At 39.3% G+C, this 16,135-nt stretch overlaps 1 protein-coding gene across 8 annotated transcripts in view; it reads right to left on the minus strand.

Annotated features, from left to right (window-relative positions):
- Positions 1-16,135, minus strand: part of CASK (calcium/calmodulin dependent serine protein kinase) — a 435,002-nt gene that overhangs the window by 203,086 nt on the left and 215,781 nt on the right. For all 8 annotated transcript variants that reach the window (XM_058291528.1, XM_058291532.1, XM_058291535.1 and 5 more), the window contains exon 5: positions 13,317-13,389. In XM_058291528.1, coding sequence (XP_058147511.1) covers positions 13,317-13,389 — 73 coding nt within the window. The remainder of the gene's footprint in view (positions 1-13,316; positions 13,390-16,135) is intronic.

Consider the following 16,135-nt stretch of genomic DNA (forward strand, 5'->3'; position numbering starts at 1 on the left):
AGATCAAAAGTATGTTTGGAGCTATGGTCTGTTTTCTATATCTACTCCTCATGGTACTAGCATTCTCCACTCGGATAATAATCAAACAAAAAAGGTTTAATAAAATTAGCCACTAACTGTAACATGCCACTTTGTTCGAGACTGCTTAAAGACTCACTTATTCTTTATATGGTGATTCCTTCAGTGCTCAGAAAGGTTTAAAGTAAGTATACATAGCACTTCCAAGCCATTAACCTCATAGCATGTTTTATTCTTGAATTAGAAACATAGGAGCAATTCAACATACAGATCCCTCAAGAGCCACTTGTTCAAACATCACTGGAAGTTATTCTAACATATCTGTATAATGTTCATTATGAAAAGAATAGAATGGACTCCCATCCTGGGGAGGCCTGCTATGTTCTCAAATAGAGGGGCTGGAGTCTCTCGAGAGCATGGGCAGTACCTAATAGGGGAGGGCAGATTAGTGTTATCAAGCCCTCAGTGCTGTTGCAAGTAACTACGAATCTTGTCCTTCAAGAAGCAAAGCCTGGTGATTGCCATGGGTCTAAAGGGGAGGGGGGGAGGAACAGAAAAAATGGAACAGGGGGCATTTTGGGGGAGATGGAAGTGTTCTACATGATCTTGCTATGATGGATACATGTGATGTTGAACTGCATCAAAGTTTATAAAAGTGCGGGAAACGGACTTTGGCCCAGTGGTTAGGGCGTCCGTCTACCACATGGGAGGCCCCCGGTTCAAGCCCCGGGCCTCCTTGACCCGTGTGGAGCTGGCCATGCGCAGTGCTGATGCACGCAAGGAGTGCCGTGCCACGCAAGGGTGTCCCCCGCGTGGGGGAGCCCCACGCGCAAGGAGTGCACCCATAAGGAGAGCCGCCCAGCGCGAAGGAGGGAGCAGCCTGCCGAGGAATGGCGCCGCCCACACTTCCCGTCCCGCTGACGACAACAGAAGCGGACAAAGAAACGAGGCGCAGCAAAAAGACACAGAAAACAGACAACCGGGGGGGAGGGAAGGGGAATTAAATAAATAAAAATAAATCTTTAAAAAAAAAAAAGTTTATAAAAGTGTATGGTCCAACAGTTACCAGACATTGTATGTCCTCCCATGGCCCACTGGGTGGAACGTGGTAGAGTGTGGACAATGATGTGGACCATTGACCATGAGGTGCAGTGGTGCTCTGAGATGTATTCACCAAATGCAATGAATGTCTCATGATGATGGAGGAGATTGTTATGGGGGGAGGAGTGGGGTGAGGGGGGTGGGGACCTCATATTTTTTGAATGTAATATTAAAAAAAAAAGTGTACGGTCCAAAATGTAAATCATAATGTAAACCATTTAACATGGTTGGTAGCTATGTTTCAATATTTGTACATCAGTTGTAACAAACACACCATTCACATATAAAATGTTATTAATAGGGGAAGGGGGAAAGGGGGGAGGATGTTGGGCATATGGGAGTCCTCTGTATTCGGTATGTGACATTTCTGTAACCCCAAACTTCTTTGAGGATAAAATGAAAAAAAAAAAAAGTGAGACACTGAGGGAATAAAGAGAAGAAAATGTCACTGTACATACAGTAAAATAGATCTTACAGTGATGAAAGGCAATGCCAAAAAAATTTTTTTAAATGTTTTTTCATTATTTTTTATTATCCCAAATTTTTATTGAAAAAATTTTTTCTATTTTATCTCATATTTTTAAAACTATCATTATTATTTCATTTTCTTATTAACAGTATTTGGCTATTTTATTGGCTTCATTTTTAAAGAGGTTTTGGATCACAGAAGGTTTACAACTGTGGCAGGGGAGGACCACTGATGCAGGGTATCAGTGACAGGGGGACACATGGGAGGAAGCTCACCCGGGCATACATATAAGGCATATATATGTATTCAAATGTTCATGGGGCATTGTCATGGTGGGTGGGGATTCACACAATAACCGAAGGAATATCAAAGTCCTATCCTGGAGAGCTCTGCCACATTCTCTCATGGATCAGCAAGAATCCCCTAATTACAGGCACAATGACTCGTGAAGGAGGATGATCCATTGATGGGCCCTTGATATTGATGACTATACAATATGAACCTTTACTCTTGAAATTGAAACTTAGCCTAGTACTACAGGGTGCCTAAGAGTTGCCTCCTGGGAGCCTCCTTGTTGCTCAAATATGGCCTCTCTCTAAGCTGAACTCAGCATATAAATATTACTTGTCCCCCAGCGTGGGACATGACTCCTAGGGATAAGCCTCCCTGGCATCGAGGGATTACTACCAAGCACCAACTAGCAATGCAACTGGAAAAAGACCTTGACCAAAAGGGGGAAAAAGTAAAGACAAATGAGTTTATATGGTAAAGATACTTCAAAGTGAGTTAGGTGGTCATGCCAGAGGTTATGCTTATGCATGTCTCAGCAGAATCTCATTGGCTGCTAAAGTAGATACTACCCCAAATAGTAGGACTCCAGAGGGATCTGGAGACATCCAGATACTATAGTCAGGACAGGTAGCTCAGGAGTTTTGTGCCTTGGCAATAGGCCCTACTTTGGAATTTATGCTCCTCAGAGTGATAGAGTAGGACTCAATTGTGGTTTCCCTACATGTGGTTCTTCTGTCCTTCTATTTGAACCTATTATTAGTACTAGAGTTGGTAGGTGTATGTCCAAGAGACTTAAATCTTTGGGCTGTCCATGTGCCAGCTGGATCCTGAATCTCAGTGGAGTTGCAACATTTATCTCCAGTCCATTGGTCTCACCCAGGACAATCCATACCAAGGAACTGAAAGAGTCTATAACTGCAAGCAATAGAGTCCCTATGGGATCACAGCCCCCTCTCAATTAGTGAGGGAGTAGATATCACCATCCCAGAATCATCAGGATTGGGGAATAAACTATGGACTAAGGAAGACTTATTACTATTGTACTACAGACTTATTGTAATTCTAGAAACGGAAGAAAGTTTATCATTAGTGGAGGCAGTGGCCACTGTTGGTTCTGAGGGCAGGGAGAGGGAAAAGCAGGTGTAATATGAGGGCATTTCTGGGACTTGGGAATTGTCTTGAATGACACTGCAGTGACAGCTACAGGCCATTATAAATCTTGCCATAACCTACAGCGTTGGGTGGGAGAGAATGTAAACTACAGTGTAAACTTTAATCCACGCTTAGTGGCAATGCTCCAGAATGCGCTCATCAATTGTAATGAATGTACCTCACTAATGAAGGATGTTATCAATGTGGAAAAATATGGGAGGTGTGACATTTGTATATTCTAAGTATCTTAAAAAATAAAATAAAATACAAACCACCAAAATAAATATATACAAAAAATAGAAAACAAAGAATAAATATTTTTTTCCTTATTTTTTTACTTCTGTGCTTAACTGAGAGAAGAAAATATTCAGAGAAATTCACAACAAATTCTGGCCTCAGGTATTTACTGTCTGCATCTATTCTTTTATAGCAGCAAACTAATTTCTGATTGATTAATTTTCAGAAACAAAGACAGACCTGGGAACTTCAGATAACCTCCCTGATTGCTGGCTGTAAAAGGAGGTGTCTAATCTAGTAACTTCATGGACAAGCTAACTATAGAATAACTTAAAGTCACTAAGAGAGTTCAAAGTCACCCAGCTTTCTTCAGAGTTATACCAGTAGTTTTATCTTTGCATGAGTTTTAAAACTAAAACCCATTACACTAAGAGGGACTGAGAAGACCAGTAATTTTCATTTACTATAAGCTAGAGTGTATTGACTCTCACTATACTTAGGAATTTTAAAAAATATATCCTTTCAAAATCATTATTTAAAAAATCACTTTTACATCTCCATTATTTTATAAAAGAAGACTAAAGATGTTACCAAAGTAGAGTTTCCTACATTTAAAAAAGGCAGGAAAAAAGGTGTGCAATTTCTCTTTACATTACTCATTCTGATAGAAAACTTCCATTTTAGTTCCCTGTTCTGCAGACTGAACTTATCATTATGTTTATCTTTATACCATAGATGCTTTACTGAAAGTTGATTGTAAAGCATGTTCAATTTTTTGTGTAATTGAACAGGCTAATTATAGTCATAGTATGCGGTCACCCCTCAGGCTGAAGTGTGGTTTGCTGGCCTGGCGGGGGAGCGGCCGCGGCAGGCCAAGCCGCTGCCCCCATAATAGGGTGGCTGGTCGGACTCACCGCCACCCCTGAAGGGAGCTCGGCATGGGCGCAGAGTGCCCTCGGGTCTCCCCTTCTCGGCAGCCATGCTTCCGCGGCCGCCCCTCCTCCCGGATGGCGCCACCCGATGCCTGTGGGGCAGCACCCTTCTTCTTCTTTCTCCCTGCGCAGGCGCAGGGCGGAAAATTCCAGTCTGCCCTTTTCCCCTCCCCCGACAGCAGCAACAGCCAGGCGTGGGCGGAAAAATCCAGCCCGCCCTTTTCCCCTCCCCCGACAGCAGCAACAGCCAGGCGTGGGCGGGAAACTCAAGTCTGCCCTCCACCCCAGCAACAGCAGCCACCAATCCCTAAACCCTGCCCCTTCCCCCAGCAACAGCGACAGCCAATCCCTAACCACCACCCCTCCCCCGTCCAGTACTGCCCACTGACCTTTCGCCGGCAACCAATCAGAACAGGGCGTGGCTTCGACCAATCAGCCTTCCCCAGCCCCTATAAAACTGTTGCCTCTCCCTCAGTAAAGTGGACTTGCGTGTTTACCTTGTCTCCGCGGTAGTTCTTCTGCCGTGCGCCCTCCAGTCCTGAGAGCCCCCGACAAGGGCCTGGCCTCCCTTGTCCCCAGTTCGTCGCCTGCTTCTCCGGGCGACCCCTTCGTCGCCGGCTTCGCCGGGCGACCCCGTCAGCCGAACCGCGCAACCCCTGTGAGACCGACCCCTCGTCTGCTGCCGGACCGACCCCTCGTCCCAGGTGGGACCGACCCCTCGTCCAGAGCTGGACCGACCCCTCGTCCGCAGCCAGACCCCACCTCTACCGACCGAGCAAGCCGCCGCAATAGTACATATTTTTTTTATAAGTATTTTTTTATTTTTTAAAAGATACTTAGATTACACAAAATGTTACACACAAAAATATAAGGGACTCCCAAAATTTCCCCATCCCCACAATGTCCACTCTTCTCCACATTAACAAATTCTTTCTTTGGAGTGGAACATTCATTGCAATTGATGAGCACATCTGAAGAACTGACAAAAGCATGGATTATAGTTAACACTGTACTTTACACTCTTTCCCACTCAACTCTGTAGGTTATGACAGGATATATAATGGCCTGTATCTTTCATTGCAATGTTACTCAGGACAATTCTAAGTCCTGAAAATGCACCTCTTTTTCCCTCTCCCAAACTTCAGCACCTCCAGTGCCTCCACATCAATGAAATAATTTCTTCCATTACTAGAATCACAATAAGCCTATAGTAGAATACCAGCAAGTCCACTCTAGTCCATTCTTTATTCACCAATCCTGAGGATTCTGGGATGGTGATACAACTCCACATCTAATTGAGAAGGGACCTTGATCCCATATGGCTGATGGATGGGACTCTTTTTTTTTTTTTATTGACTTTGTAATAATATTACAAAAAATATCACTTTCTAAATTTACCCTAATTTTAAAGTTTGAATTTCTGAAAAATGGTATATGTATGTGTCTCTGGGAGTTATAGTCAAACAAAATTTGAGAAATTTCAAATTCTGACTTATATAGGCCAACAAGATTATATCATATTGTAGAAATTAGGCATGACAAATTTTCATATCTCCTTTTATTCCTTCTACATACACACTCTCATTAAGGCGGTTTTCAAACTATTAAGAACACAAGCCAGCCAGACAAACTCAACCTGGAAGTGAATTTCAGCTCCCTTTGTAAAAGAGGAAGATGGCCCATCCTGCACTGATTTGGTAAGGAGTCCTTCTACCTACTCCTGGCGAAAGGAAGCTTACTAGCAAACCACAAAGGGAGCACAGAGGGGACATTGGTAATTTGCTAAGCCTTTGAATCTGCAGCCTAATGCCATGTACCTTCCTCTGACTGCCCCCAAATTCAACTGAATTGATACTCATTTGGAAGCTTTACTACATCTAGAAATGTTTTTCACCTGGTAAAAAAAACTCTACACATGCTCTTCTTGGCTCAGGAGGAGCAGTGAAAGGATTCACATCTAATAAGCAAAAAAAAAAAAAAAGAAATAAAATAAAATAATCAATTAGTTGATTTTTTTAGGGGTTCTTTTTGGGAGGGAGTGGGAGGAGAGAGGCTTAGAAATGAAAGATGACTTTATGATGACCTTATTCTTAAGTCAAGAGGTTTTTCTAAGTACAATTATTAAAACCCCATGCATGAATTGAACACACACTCTATATTCAATAGCTCCACAAAAGTAATGCCGGAGATTAACCACTGTGCTTCTTATAATAAAGAATAAAATAAATAAGCTGTCATTTGAATGAGAATTTAAATTTCTTTATACAACATCAGGGACTTTTGGGAGTTGTGGGAACTGATGTGAAAGATGTAAATGGAACGTCACAAACCAAGAGGAATAGAGGAAGAAATACTGTAAGAAATCCACAATGCCATGGCAACTAGTATTATGTGATGAATAACCATTTATAATGAAGTCTGGCCCTAAGGAGGTGAAAGGAGAACTGAGACCAGAAGGGACCAAAGAACAGTGAGGCGTGTTGATACCAGTTACTCAGGAAAACTACTTAAAGGAAACACATACACAGAAACACTAGGGGAAGGGGGGGAGGTGGATGCTTCTGGCTGAATTCTCAGACAGTTCTGAGAACTAAAACTTAGCACCCAAACCTCCTGGGTTCAGGCCCCATTTCAGAATAGAAAGAAATTATGTGTGCAGCAGTTTGCATTCAGAGAAGCTGCTCAATTCAAACTTCAGTTATTAAAATGGTATGTAGCTGGAGCTGCCCTGGATGGTGCTTCAGAGGTAATCACCGGACATTGTAAATCCTCACAGGGCCTACATGATGGAATAGAGGAGAGTATGGGCCATGATGTGAACCAATGTATATGAGGTGCAGAGGTGCCCAAAGATGTACTTACCAAATCCAATGGATGTGTCATGATGATGGGAACGAGTGTTGTTGGGGGGGGGGAGAGGGGGGGTGGGGGGGTGGGGTTGAATGGGACCTCACATATATATTTTTAATGTAATATTATTACAAAGTCAATAAAAAATAAAAAAATTAAAAAAATAAAATAAAATAAAATAATACAAAAGAAAAAAAAAAACAAAAAAAAAACAAAAAACAAAAATAAAATGGTATGTAGTGAGTCAGAGTTGATAGAAAGGTTTAAGGACTTTAGTTTCTCCACACCCAGGCGATGCACTGTGTGGCTGTCTGCAGGAGTTGGGAGGGACAAGAAAATCCCATAAACTCCTAGTGCCTAGGAGAGCCAGTGAATTTACAAGGAAGGAAGTCAAGGAGCCAGGAGTTGCATTTACCTAACAAGTGTGTTATTTCTTTTTAAAGTACTTTTAATTTAGAGACGAGAGGAAGAAAAGAGAAAACTGCTGAAATGTAATAGAAGTTTTCACATCCTTTTATAAGGAAAAGAGGAATAAAAGTGAAGAACAGGATGGGAAAAATAGAAATTTAGGTGCATGCCTCCTATAGGAGGCAAAGCATGAGAAATATACTACGACAAAGGGTAAAAACTGGGGCGATTTTTGCTCTCAGGGACATTTGGCAATGTCTTGGAGACAGTTTTGCTTGTCACAACTGGGGAAGATGCTGTTGGTATCTAGTAGGTAGAGATGCCAGATGCTGCTAAGCATCCTACAGTACTCAGCACAGTCCTCACAACAAAGTATCTAGCCCAAAATGTCACTATTGTGTGCACTGCCCCAATCAAAATGGTGCAGTGATACACTTCAAGGTTCCATCCCCCCATAGAAGCTTTGAATAACCAGCAAGAACTGGCAGAAATATCTTTCTCAGAGCTCCAGAAAACAGTTAAAGGACTTCACTAGCAGAGTAAGCACTAACAAGAAAAAGACTACTTAAAAGTGGAAGGATCTTGTGGTATGCTATTTGATGCTGCCCTCCTTGCCCAGCTCAGCATAGGGTTGAGCCAGCCAGTACTCCCAGCGCAGATCCCTAGTTCGGTTCCAGAGGGAGCAGAGTCACCCTCGTGTACATGCAGAGAGCATGTATACCTGGCCTAATCTGTCTGGTAATAGCCTCAGGGACTTGCCATCCCAGAACTTGCTCTGCATGTAGAAGGCAGCTCACTAAGTTCTCCTTCAGAACACAGTGGGAGAGCAGTCAAGTGGCTGTCTGGGGCAAAGGATTACTGGCTGTAGGACGTACAGTGCAGTGTCTGAGACTGGGAAGAAACTGTTTTCTAGGGAAGACTGGACATTCATATCTGTGTAAAGGGGGAATTCCCAGGGCTAAATGTGCATGCTCAAGACAAAAGGCATGTGCAGAAAGGCAGGGAGGTCCCTATGCTTTGGCCTAGAGCTATTCTCTAAATCCATTGCATGGATAAGCTCTGCAGGAGTGCACTCACACAGGTCAATCTGCAAAGATAGGGAAATGTGTTTTGTGTTTTTCTCCCTTTTTTGATTAGTTTCTAGCATTCAAGTAAAGCTCAGTCATAACACTAGCTGGATATAACCTTAAGGAACAGATGCTGCAGAGCCTAAATTCCAATGATAACACACTAAAATAAAAAAAGTCCAGGTTTCAACAAAAGGTTACAAAACATACAAAGAAACAGGAAGCAATGGCCCAGGCAAAGGAGAAGATTAGAACATTAGAAAAACTATCGAGGAGGAATAGGCCTGGGACCTACCAGACAAAGGCATAAAGACATAAAGAAAGAAAAAAAAAATGGTCTTAAATACATTCAAAGAGCTAAAGGAAAACATGGACAAAGAACTGAAGAAAAGCAGGAAAATGATAGATGAACACAAAGAGATTATCAATAGAGAGATGCAAATTATGAGAAGGAACCAAACAGAACTGAAGACCATAGTAACAGAAAGAAAAAATTCCCTAGAAGGGTTCAACAGCAGATTGGAGCTGGCAAAAGAATGAATCAATGAACTTGAAGACAATTGAAATCTTTCAATCTGAGGTGCAAAAAGGAAGGAAGAAAAGTGAACAGAGCCTGAGGAATATATGTACTGTGGGAGTCCCAGAAGGAGAAGAGAGAAAATTCAAGGAAATAGTGACTGAAAACATCCCAAATTTAATGAAAGGCATGAATATAAATTCCAAACAGGACAGACTCAAACAGACCCATGGTGCAGCATATTATAATTAGGCTGTTGAATGTCAAAGATAGATAATTCTGAAAGCTGCGAGAGAAGCAATGTGTCACATACAAGGGAGGCTCAATAAGATTGTCAGTTTCTCATAGGAAAACCATGGAGGCAAGAAGACAATGGGATGACATTTAAAGTGCTGAAAGCAAAAAATTGCCAACCAAGAGGTTTGTATCAGGCAAAACTGGTTTTCAAAAATGAGGGAGATGGGGAGTGGGTGTAACTCAGTGGTTTGAGTGCCTACTTCCCATGTACAAGGTCCCAGGTTCAATCCCTGGTACCTCATATAAAAAGAAAAATGAGAAAGAGAGAGCAGTTAAGACATTCCCAGATAAACAAAAGCTGAGGGGCTTTGTTACCACTAGAACAGCCCTACAAGAAATGCTAAAGGGAGTTCTGTAGGTTGAAAGTTAAGGACAATAGATAATAGATCAAAGCTGTATGAAAAAAACAAAGCTCTCCAGTGAGAGTAATGACATGAGTAAATATAAACGCCAGTAGTACTGTACTTTTGGTTTATAACTCCACTTTTTACTTCCTACAGGATCTGAAAGGCAAATGCATAACATGTAATGAGAAATCAATGATTATGGAATCAATGAATAAACATGTAATTTGTGACAAGAACTACATAAAGGTGGGAGACAGAGGGATATAGGAACTTAGTTTATGTACACTAGTGAAGTCAAATTATCAAAGCAAATACGATTGTTACAAAGTTAAGATTTTAAATTTAAGCCCCATGATAGCTATATAGAAAATATTAGATAACGTGAAGCTCAGAAACAGAAATTAGAATACAGTTTGCTAGGGATGTGGGTGGGCAGGGCAGAGGAATGAGGTGTTAATGAATGCATAATGGGTATAGGGTTTCTGTTTGAGGAGATGGGAAATTTTAGTAATGGAAAGTGGTAAGGGTATTGCTATATTGTGAATGTGATTAATCCCACTGAATGGTATGCTTGGGAGTGGTTGAGATGGGGAAGTGTATGTTGTATATCTGGTCCCACAATTAAAAACATTGCAACTAAAGAGACAATGACAGTTAAATGTAATACATGATCTTGGATGAGATTTAGCAAAGGAGGACAAAGGGCTCAAAGGGACATTATTGGGACATATGAAAAAATTGGGATAGACTATAAGCTTCTTATCAGTGCTAAATTTACTGAACTTAATAACTACACTTAAAGTGCCTACATAACTGAATATTCTTGTTCATATGAAATGTGAATGGCAGTATTAAGTGAGTATTATGTATACAACCTCTACTCAAATGCTTAGAAAATAGATTGACAGACAGACAGACATAGACAGATAGACAAAATGATACAGAAAATGTGCCAAAACGTTAAAATTGGTGCATCTGGGTATCTGCATGTGTAAAGGTATATAAGAGTTCTGTGTATGGGGTATGTATTATTTTTGTCACTGTCCTGTAAGTTTGAAAGTATTTCAAAATAAACAGTTTTTTTTTTTAGAAGTCACTAGTGTGGCTGTTGGAAACCTTGTACTGTGATGACACACATCGCTGCGGGATAGAGTGTAAACTATAATGTAAACTGTAGTCCACTATTAGTAGCAATGCTTCAATACGTGTTCATCAATTTTAACAAATGTACCACACTAATGAAGGATGTTGTTAATGTAGGAAAGTGGGGGAGTGGGAGGGAATGGGGCATGTAAAAATTGCCTATATTTTTTATGTAACATTTATGTAATTTAAAAGCTTCTTTAAAAATGAAAATTAAAAAAAGGCTATACAATTACTTTCAATGTAATTTCATATAAAACTGCTTCCCCAAAACAAGTAGTGTCCACTACAAATCACATGGTGCCATATACTCAAATCTAACTTAGTATATAATCAAACAATCACTTTTAGACTCAATTACGATGATTTTAAAAAGGAATGGCTAGCAAGTAAACAAAAAAATATTATTAATCAATATAATGCTGTGACCTCTGGGAAACCTAAAGCTTTTGGATCATATGCCAAGAGTTACAAAAAAGAAAAAGGGAGAAAATATTCAAATATTCATGGCTATATCAAACAGATCATTAATTTAAAACCAGGTGAAGTTTTAAATTATTAAACCATGTGAAAAGTATGGTTGTTAAATTTTTACAGTGCCTACTACATTGGAATACCCCTATAACAACGTTTTGAATAAAACTGATTTGTTTTAGATTATCTACATAAACCAGCATGTCAGTTAAAAGTTGACTATTATTGACTTACAGTAGAGTATGTTGTCAATCATTATTTATTACGTGATGTTGATATTGATATAATCATCTTTCAAGGACAGAATTCAATCAAGATAAAATTGCCTCTAGAGCAAGAGTTTTTAAACATAATGTTGTTATATGAACTAGGAATTTCTTTTATACATTTTAAAAGGTTTCAAATAATCATTTTTGGTATATATTTTATATATATATATATATACTTTTTTTTTAAAAGATTTATTTCTCTTTCCTTTCCCCCCGCCCCGGTTGTCTATTCTCTGTGTCTATTTGTTGCGTCTTATTTGTCCGCTTCTGTTGTTGCCAGCGGCATGGGAATCTGTGTTTCTTTTTGTTGCGGCATCTTGTGTCAGCTCTCCATGTGGGCGGCGCCATTCTTAGGCATGCTGCACTTTCTTTCCCACTGGGTGGCTCTCCTTATGGGGCGCACTCCTTGCGTGTGGGGCTCCCCTACACGGAGGACACCCCTGCATGGCAGGGGACTCCTTGCGTGCATCAACACTGTGCATGGGCCAGCTCCATATGGGTCAAGGAGGCCCGGGGTTTGAACCGTGGACCTCCCATGTGGTAGACGGACGCCCTAACCACTGGGCCAAGTTCGCCGCCATACTTTATATATTTATAAGAGATATATTTTATTCTGTGTATATGCATTTTCTTATCTTAATTAAATGCAAAAGGACATTTTGTTTTTTATAAAAGAGATATGTATCCACTGGATTGTTCAGTGTTGAACTGTGATAATAATAGTATCATTTTCCTATCACCACATTTAAAGAATGAATAAAATATTTTATAACTAATTTACATTAATATGTATTTTGTACATTTCTCTAGTTCTTTTCATGTGCCATTATAACGTTCGACTAGAATGTTTTGGAATTGCTCATGCTTTCCTTCAGCTTTTAGCTATAAGAATTTCAGATAATACTTATCAAATATTATAGAAAATTTAAGTAAACTCTACTTAATTTTCTGAAACATTAAAGCATATTGAGGAAGCCAGGCCTTTAGTAATATAAATGTCTTGAGGAAAGGAACACCAAATTTGTAGACACTGAGCATTAGGGAGAGGCTGTTGAGAAAATATCATAACATGAACGTACGCCAGAGTCAGAGACCTCAGGGGACCTCTGACTCTGAAAGGGAGGGGATCTGGAGTAAGGCTCACCAGTCTCCCTGAGAGAACTTACAGATGTTCTGCTGGACACTATTATAAGCCAGGGACTGAGAGTTATTAAGTTGATGATACTGAGATACATTATAATGATAATATTCACATATCCCTAAAGGTATAAAATATATTACAGCTCTATTTGTGCTTTAACTCTATGTTTAAACTATCTGCAAAGAAAATGCTGACTTTTCTACATTGCAATATTAAGAAAATATAAGTGTATGATGAATTTTCATTACATAAACCAAACCAAATTCTAATTTTCTCTCCAATTAACTTAGTATAGGATTTCATTTGTTTCATCCTATTTGTTGGATTTTTCATTTCTCTCTCACACACAGAAAGGCAAAAGAGGAATTACAGGCTTTTAGATTGTTTGTACATTTTCATAAAAGGAAACTGAAATTATGAAAGTTGTTCCCATTAAGAATAAGTACAATGAATTGCCAACTATCAAGCAGTTAAATAAGCTTTATTTGTAACTAAAATTAAAGATGCTCCCTATAAGAACAGTAAAGGAAATTTTCCAATTATTATCATAGTTATAAATTAGTTTCTTTTCAAACACTGAAGTTGGTGATAAAAATGACTTACCTTCACATCCCTGTGAATTATGTTATTGTCATGACAGTAGCGTAATGCTTCCAGTATCTGTCTCATGTAATGACTGTAGAAAAACAAAAGACATCTAAGACTGTAAACAAAATTTATTTTTAAAACTTAATATATAAATATATACAGTGTCCCTAGTTTGTTACTCCAACCTTTATATAAGCTGCCTATGGACACTTTTCATTTGAGTAGACAAGATGGTAGAACATGTGGTTTAATAATAAAAGAGTGGGCAAACAGACTCACAAGTTTAGGAGTTTCACGAAGAAATAGAGTTCTAAATTTCCTAAGGTAAGTAAAATAGCCTTGCAAACTGAAAATTCAAACTTAAAACATGAAAAATGCAACAATTCTCCAATATTTAAATTCTACCTGGATTGCTATTAAATAAACAGTGCTTAGAGTTGTGCAAAATTCTGTCCAAAGGGGGCCTTTTATCTGTCAGCAGAGTCTACTCTGCATTATTTCCACTTAGCTTGAAAGACAAACAAGATGAAAGAATTCTCTTGTGCCTACAGTTTCTTTCTGCAACAAAATCAAGGTTTAGTTGAGGCATTCTTGAAAAAAGCAGGGTTAGAGACCTATATACTGAAATCTCTCTCCTCACTGTGTCAGCTGGGGTCTGCAAAGGCTCCCCCCACTGGGTGGGTACGGGTGAGAACAAAGGAAGAGTTAGCATTTTTAAAAACAGTCATTAAAATGTGGTAAGAGGATTAATTAGCAACAGGGTATGACAAGAGTAGTTTATTCATTATTATTTTAGAATTTACTTTGAATTCCTTCCCTACTTCTAATGCATTTTTTCCATAATCCCACTATTTCTCTCTCCCTCTGTATTTTTTCCATCTCTGCTTCCTCTTCATTATGCTCCCTCTATATTTGTCTCTCTCTCCTTTTCTTGTTTTTTCCTTTTCCTTCCCAACCAGCCATGAGATAGAAATGCAACATTATTTGCTGTATAGTACTTAGTGAATTTTGTTTAGTGTTTTCAGATTTATACCTCCCACACCTTAAAATGAAAAAAATTATTTTAAAAGTTTTCATGGTACCCACAAATGACCTTGTGTATATTTGTGACTAAAAACAGAAAAAAAAATTTCCCCACCCCTGCTTTACAATGAAGACATTTCCATCAAATTCCATCTTTAGCATGCTACTATCTAACCAAGCTCAGTTGAATGCCCCTGTAAGTAGTTTATGCATTATTATTATTGTTAAATTCAGGCAAAGATTTAGGAATGGCTCAGCCAATTGGTGTACCTAGATGTGACCACACCGTATAAGATTAAACTAGATAAGTGGACATGCTTATACCTACAGAATGGACTATTAGGGATATATAGTACTAAGACCATCACCTAAAATATCTTTAGACTAAAGAAAACTCTTATCTGCAGTCTCATAAACTAAAAAAAAAAAAAAGAAAGAAGCTTGGTGAATGAACATTTTTTTCTTGAGTCATATATCAGAGTACTAAAATACTTGGCAGAAATATATATACATATAAGAATCTCTGGGGTATGTGTGTGGGGGGGTGTAGGTAGAAAGTTTCTCCCAAATTATGACAGATATAAACTAAACTTTCTCCATCTTCCAAGTCATGATTCTGGGAGATTGTGCATGTAAACAGTGTGTAGGTAGAATAAAATAAAAACCAACAACCACCCACACGGTCTAGAGAGTTGCTGACTAAATTTTTAATCAAAAAAACCTTTATGAAACATCATAGTGGTCCATGCTTTCAGAGAAATGCAGCAATATATATGTGTCTCCACCTATCCTAAGCATCAGGGGAGATGATAACTCCTTAGAAGGAAAGAGCTGGCCAGCAATTCATTCACTCCCTTTGGAAGGAGGCAAAGAAAAAAAGGGGAAAGAAAAAAAGGGAGGTCACTCAGTCAACTCAACCTCTGGGTAAATAAACTAATGATATTTGCTAGGAGGAAGAGACCTTATCTCTGAAATGCCCTTAGCAGAATATCCCTGGATAAGGATTACCCATACTAACTAGAACCAGAATCTTTGAGGCATGGCTTCCTAGAGAACGTCATGTAAGCTATATAACTCTCTGGTGTACAAAATGGATGTTTCATAATTGAAAATTCCCTTCTGTATGCAGAATGCCACAAACCTCATGTTAGAAACCCCATCTGTTCTGGGCCAGAAATACATAACTGATAGGGGAAGAAATGACCCAAGGAGTTGCCTTTGATGCCCCAAACCCCTATTTCTTCAAAGCCTTTTGATTGCCAATACTCTTGAAATTATTTTGTAAAGCTTAGTATTAGGGTAAAAAGGTCTCTCTGATTCGTGTGAGATGGATTTGATAATCTGATCAACAACTCATCACCCTGAAAGAACAGAGGTAATCACTAAGGACCAAATGTAGTTTTATTTTATGCTACGCTTGGCTGCATTCCTAAAGATCTTGAAGCTCAGCCACTTGAAGAAAAACATTATCAATTTGATTACTAGTGGTGTCTTAGAATCTTCTTGCAGTAGGTCTCACTGGAATACTGATGTAAGCTGAATTTTCTAACAATGAATCACAGAATTAGATAGAGGGAAGAAAGTTAGAAATCATCTGGTCCAACACCATACACCAAAGGAGAAGAGAACCATAGTCACTGGTTCTCTACAATAGGGAACAAACCTAACACTACTTTCTTAGGTTGCGCTTTGGGGGGAGGGCTGTCAGTGTTGAGAAGAGTCTTTACTATGCTTATGAGGCTATGTGCTTGAAATTTTAACTATGCCTAGAGCTGCAGGGTGCCTAACAGTTACCTCCTGAGAGCCTCCAT

The sequence above is a fragment of the Dasypus novemcinctus genome, chromosome X (assembly GCF_030445035.2).
Source record: "Dasypus novemcinctus isolate mDasNov1 chromosome X, mDasNov1.1.hap2, whole genome shotgun sequence".
Taxonomy (NCBI): Eukaryota; Metazoa; Chordata; class Mammalia; order Cingulata; family Dasypodidae; genus Dasypus; species Dasypus novemcinctus.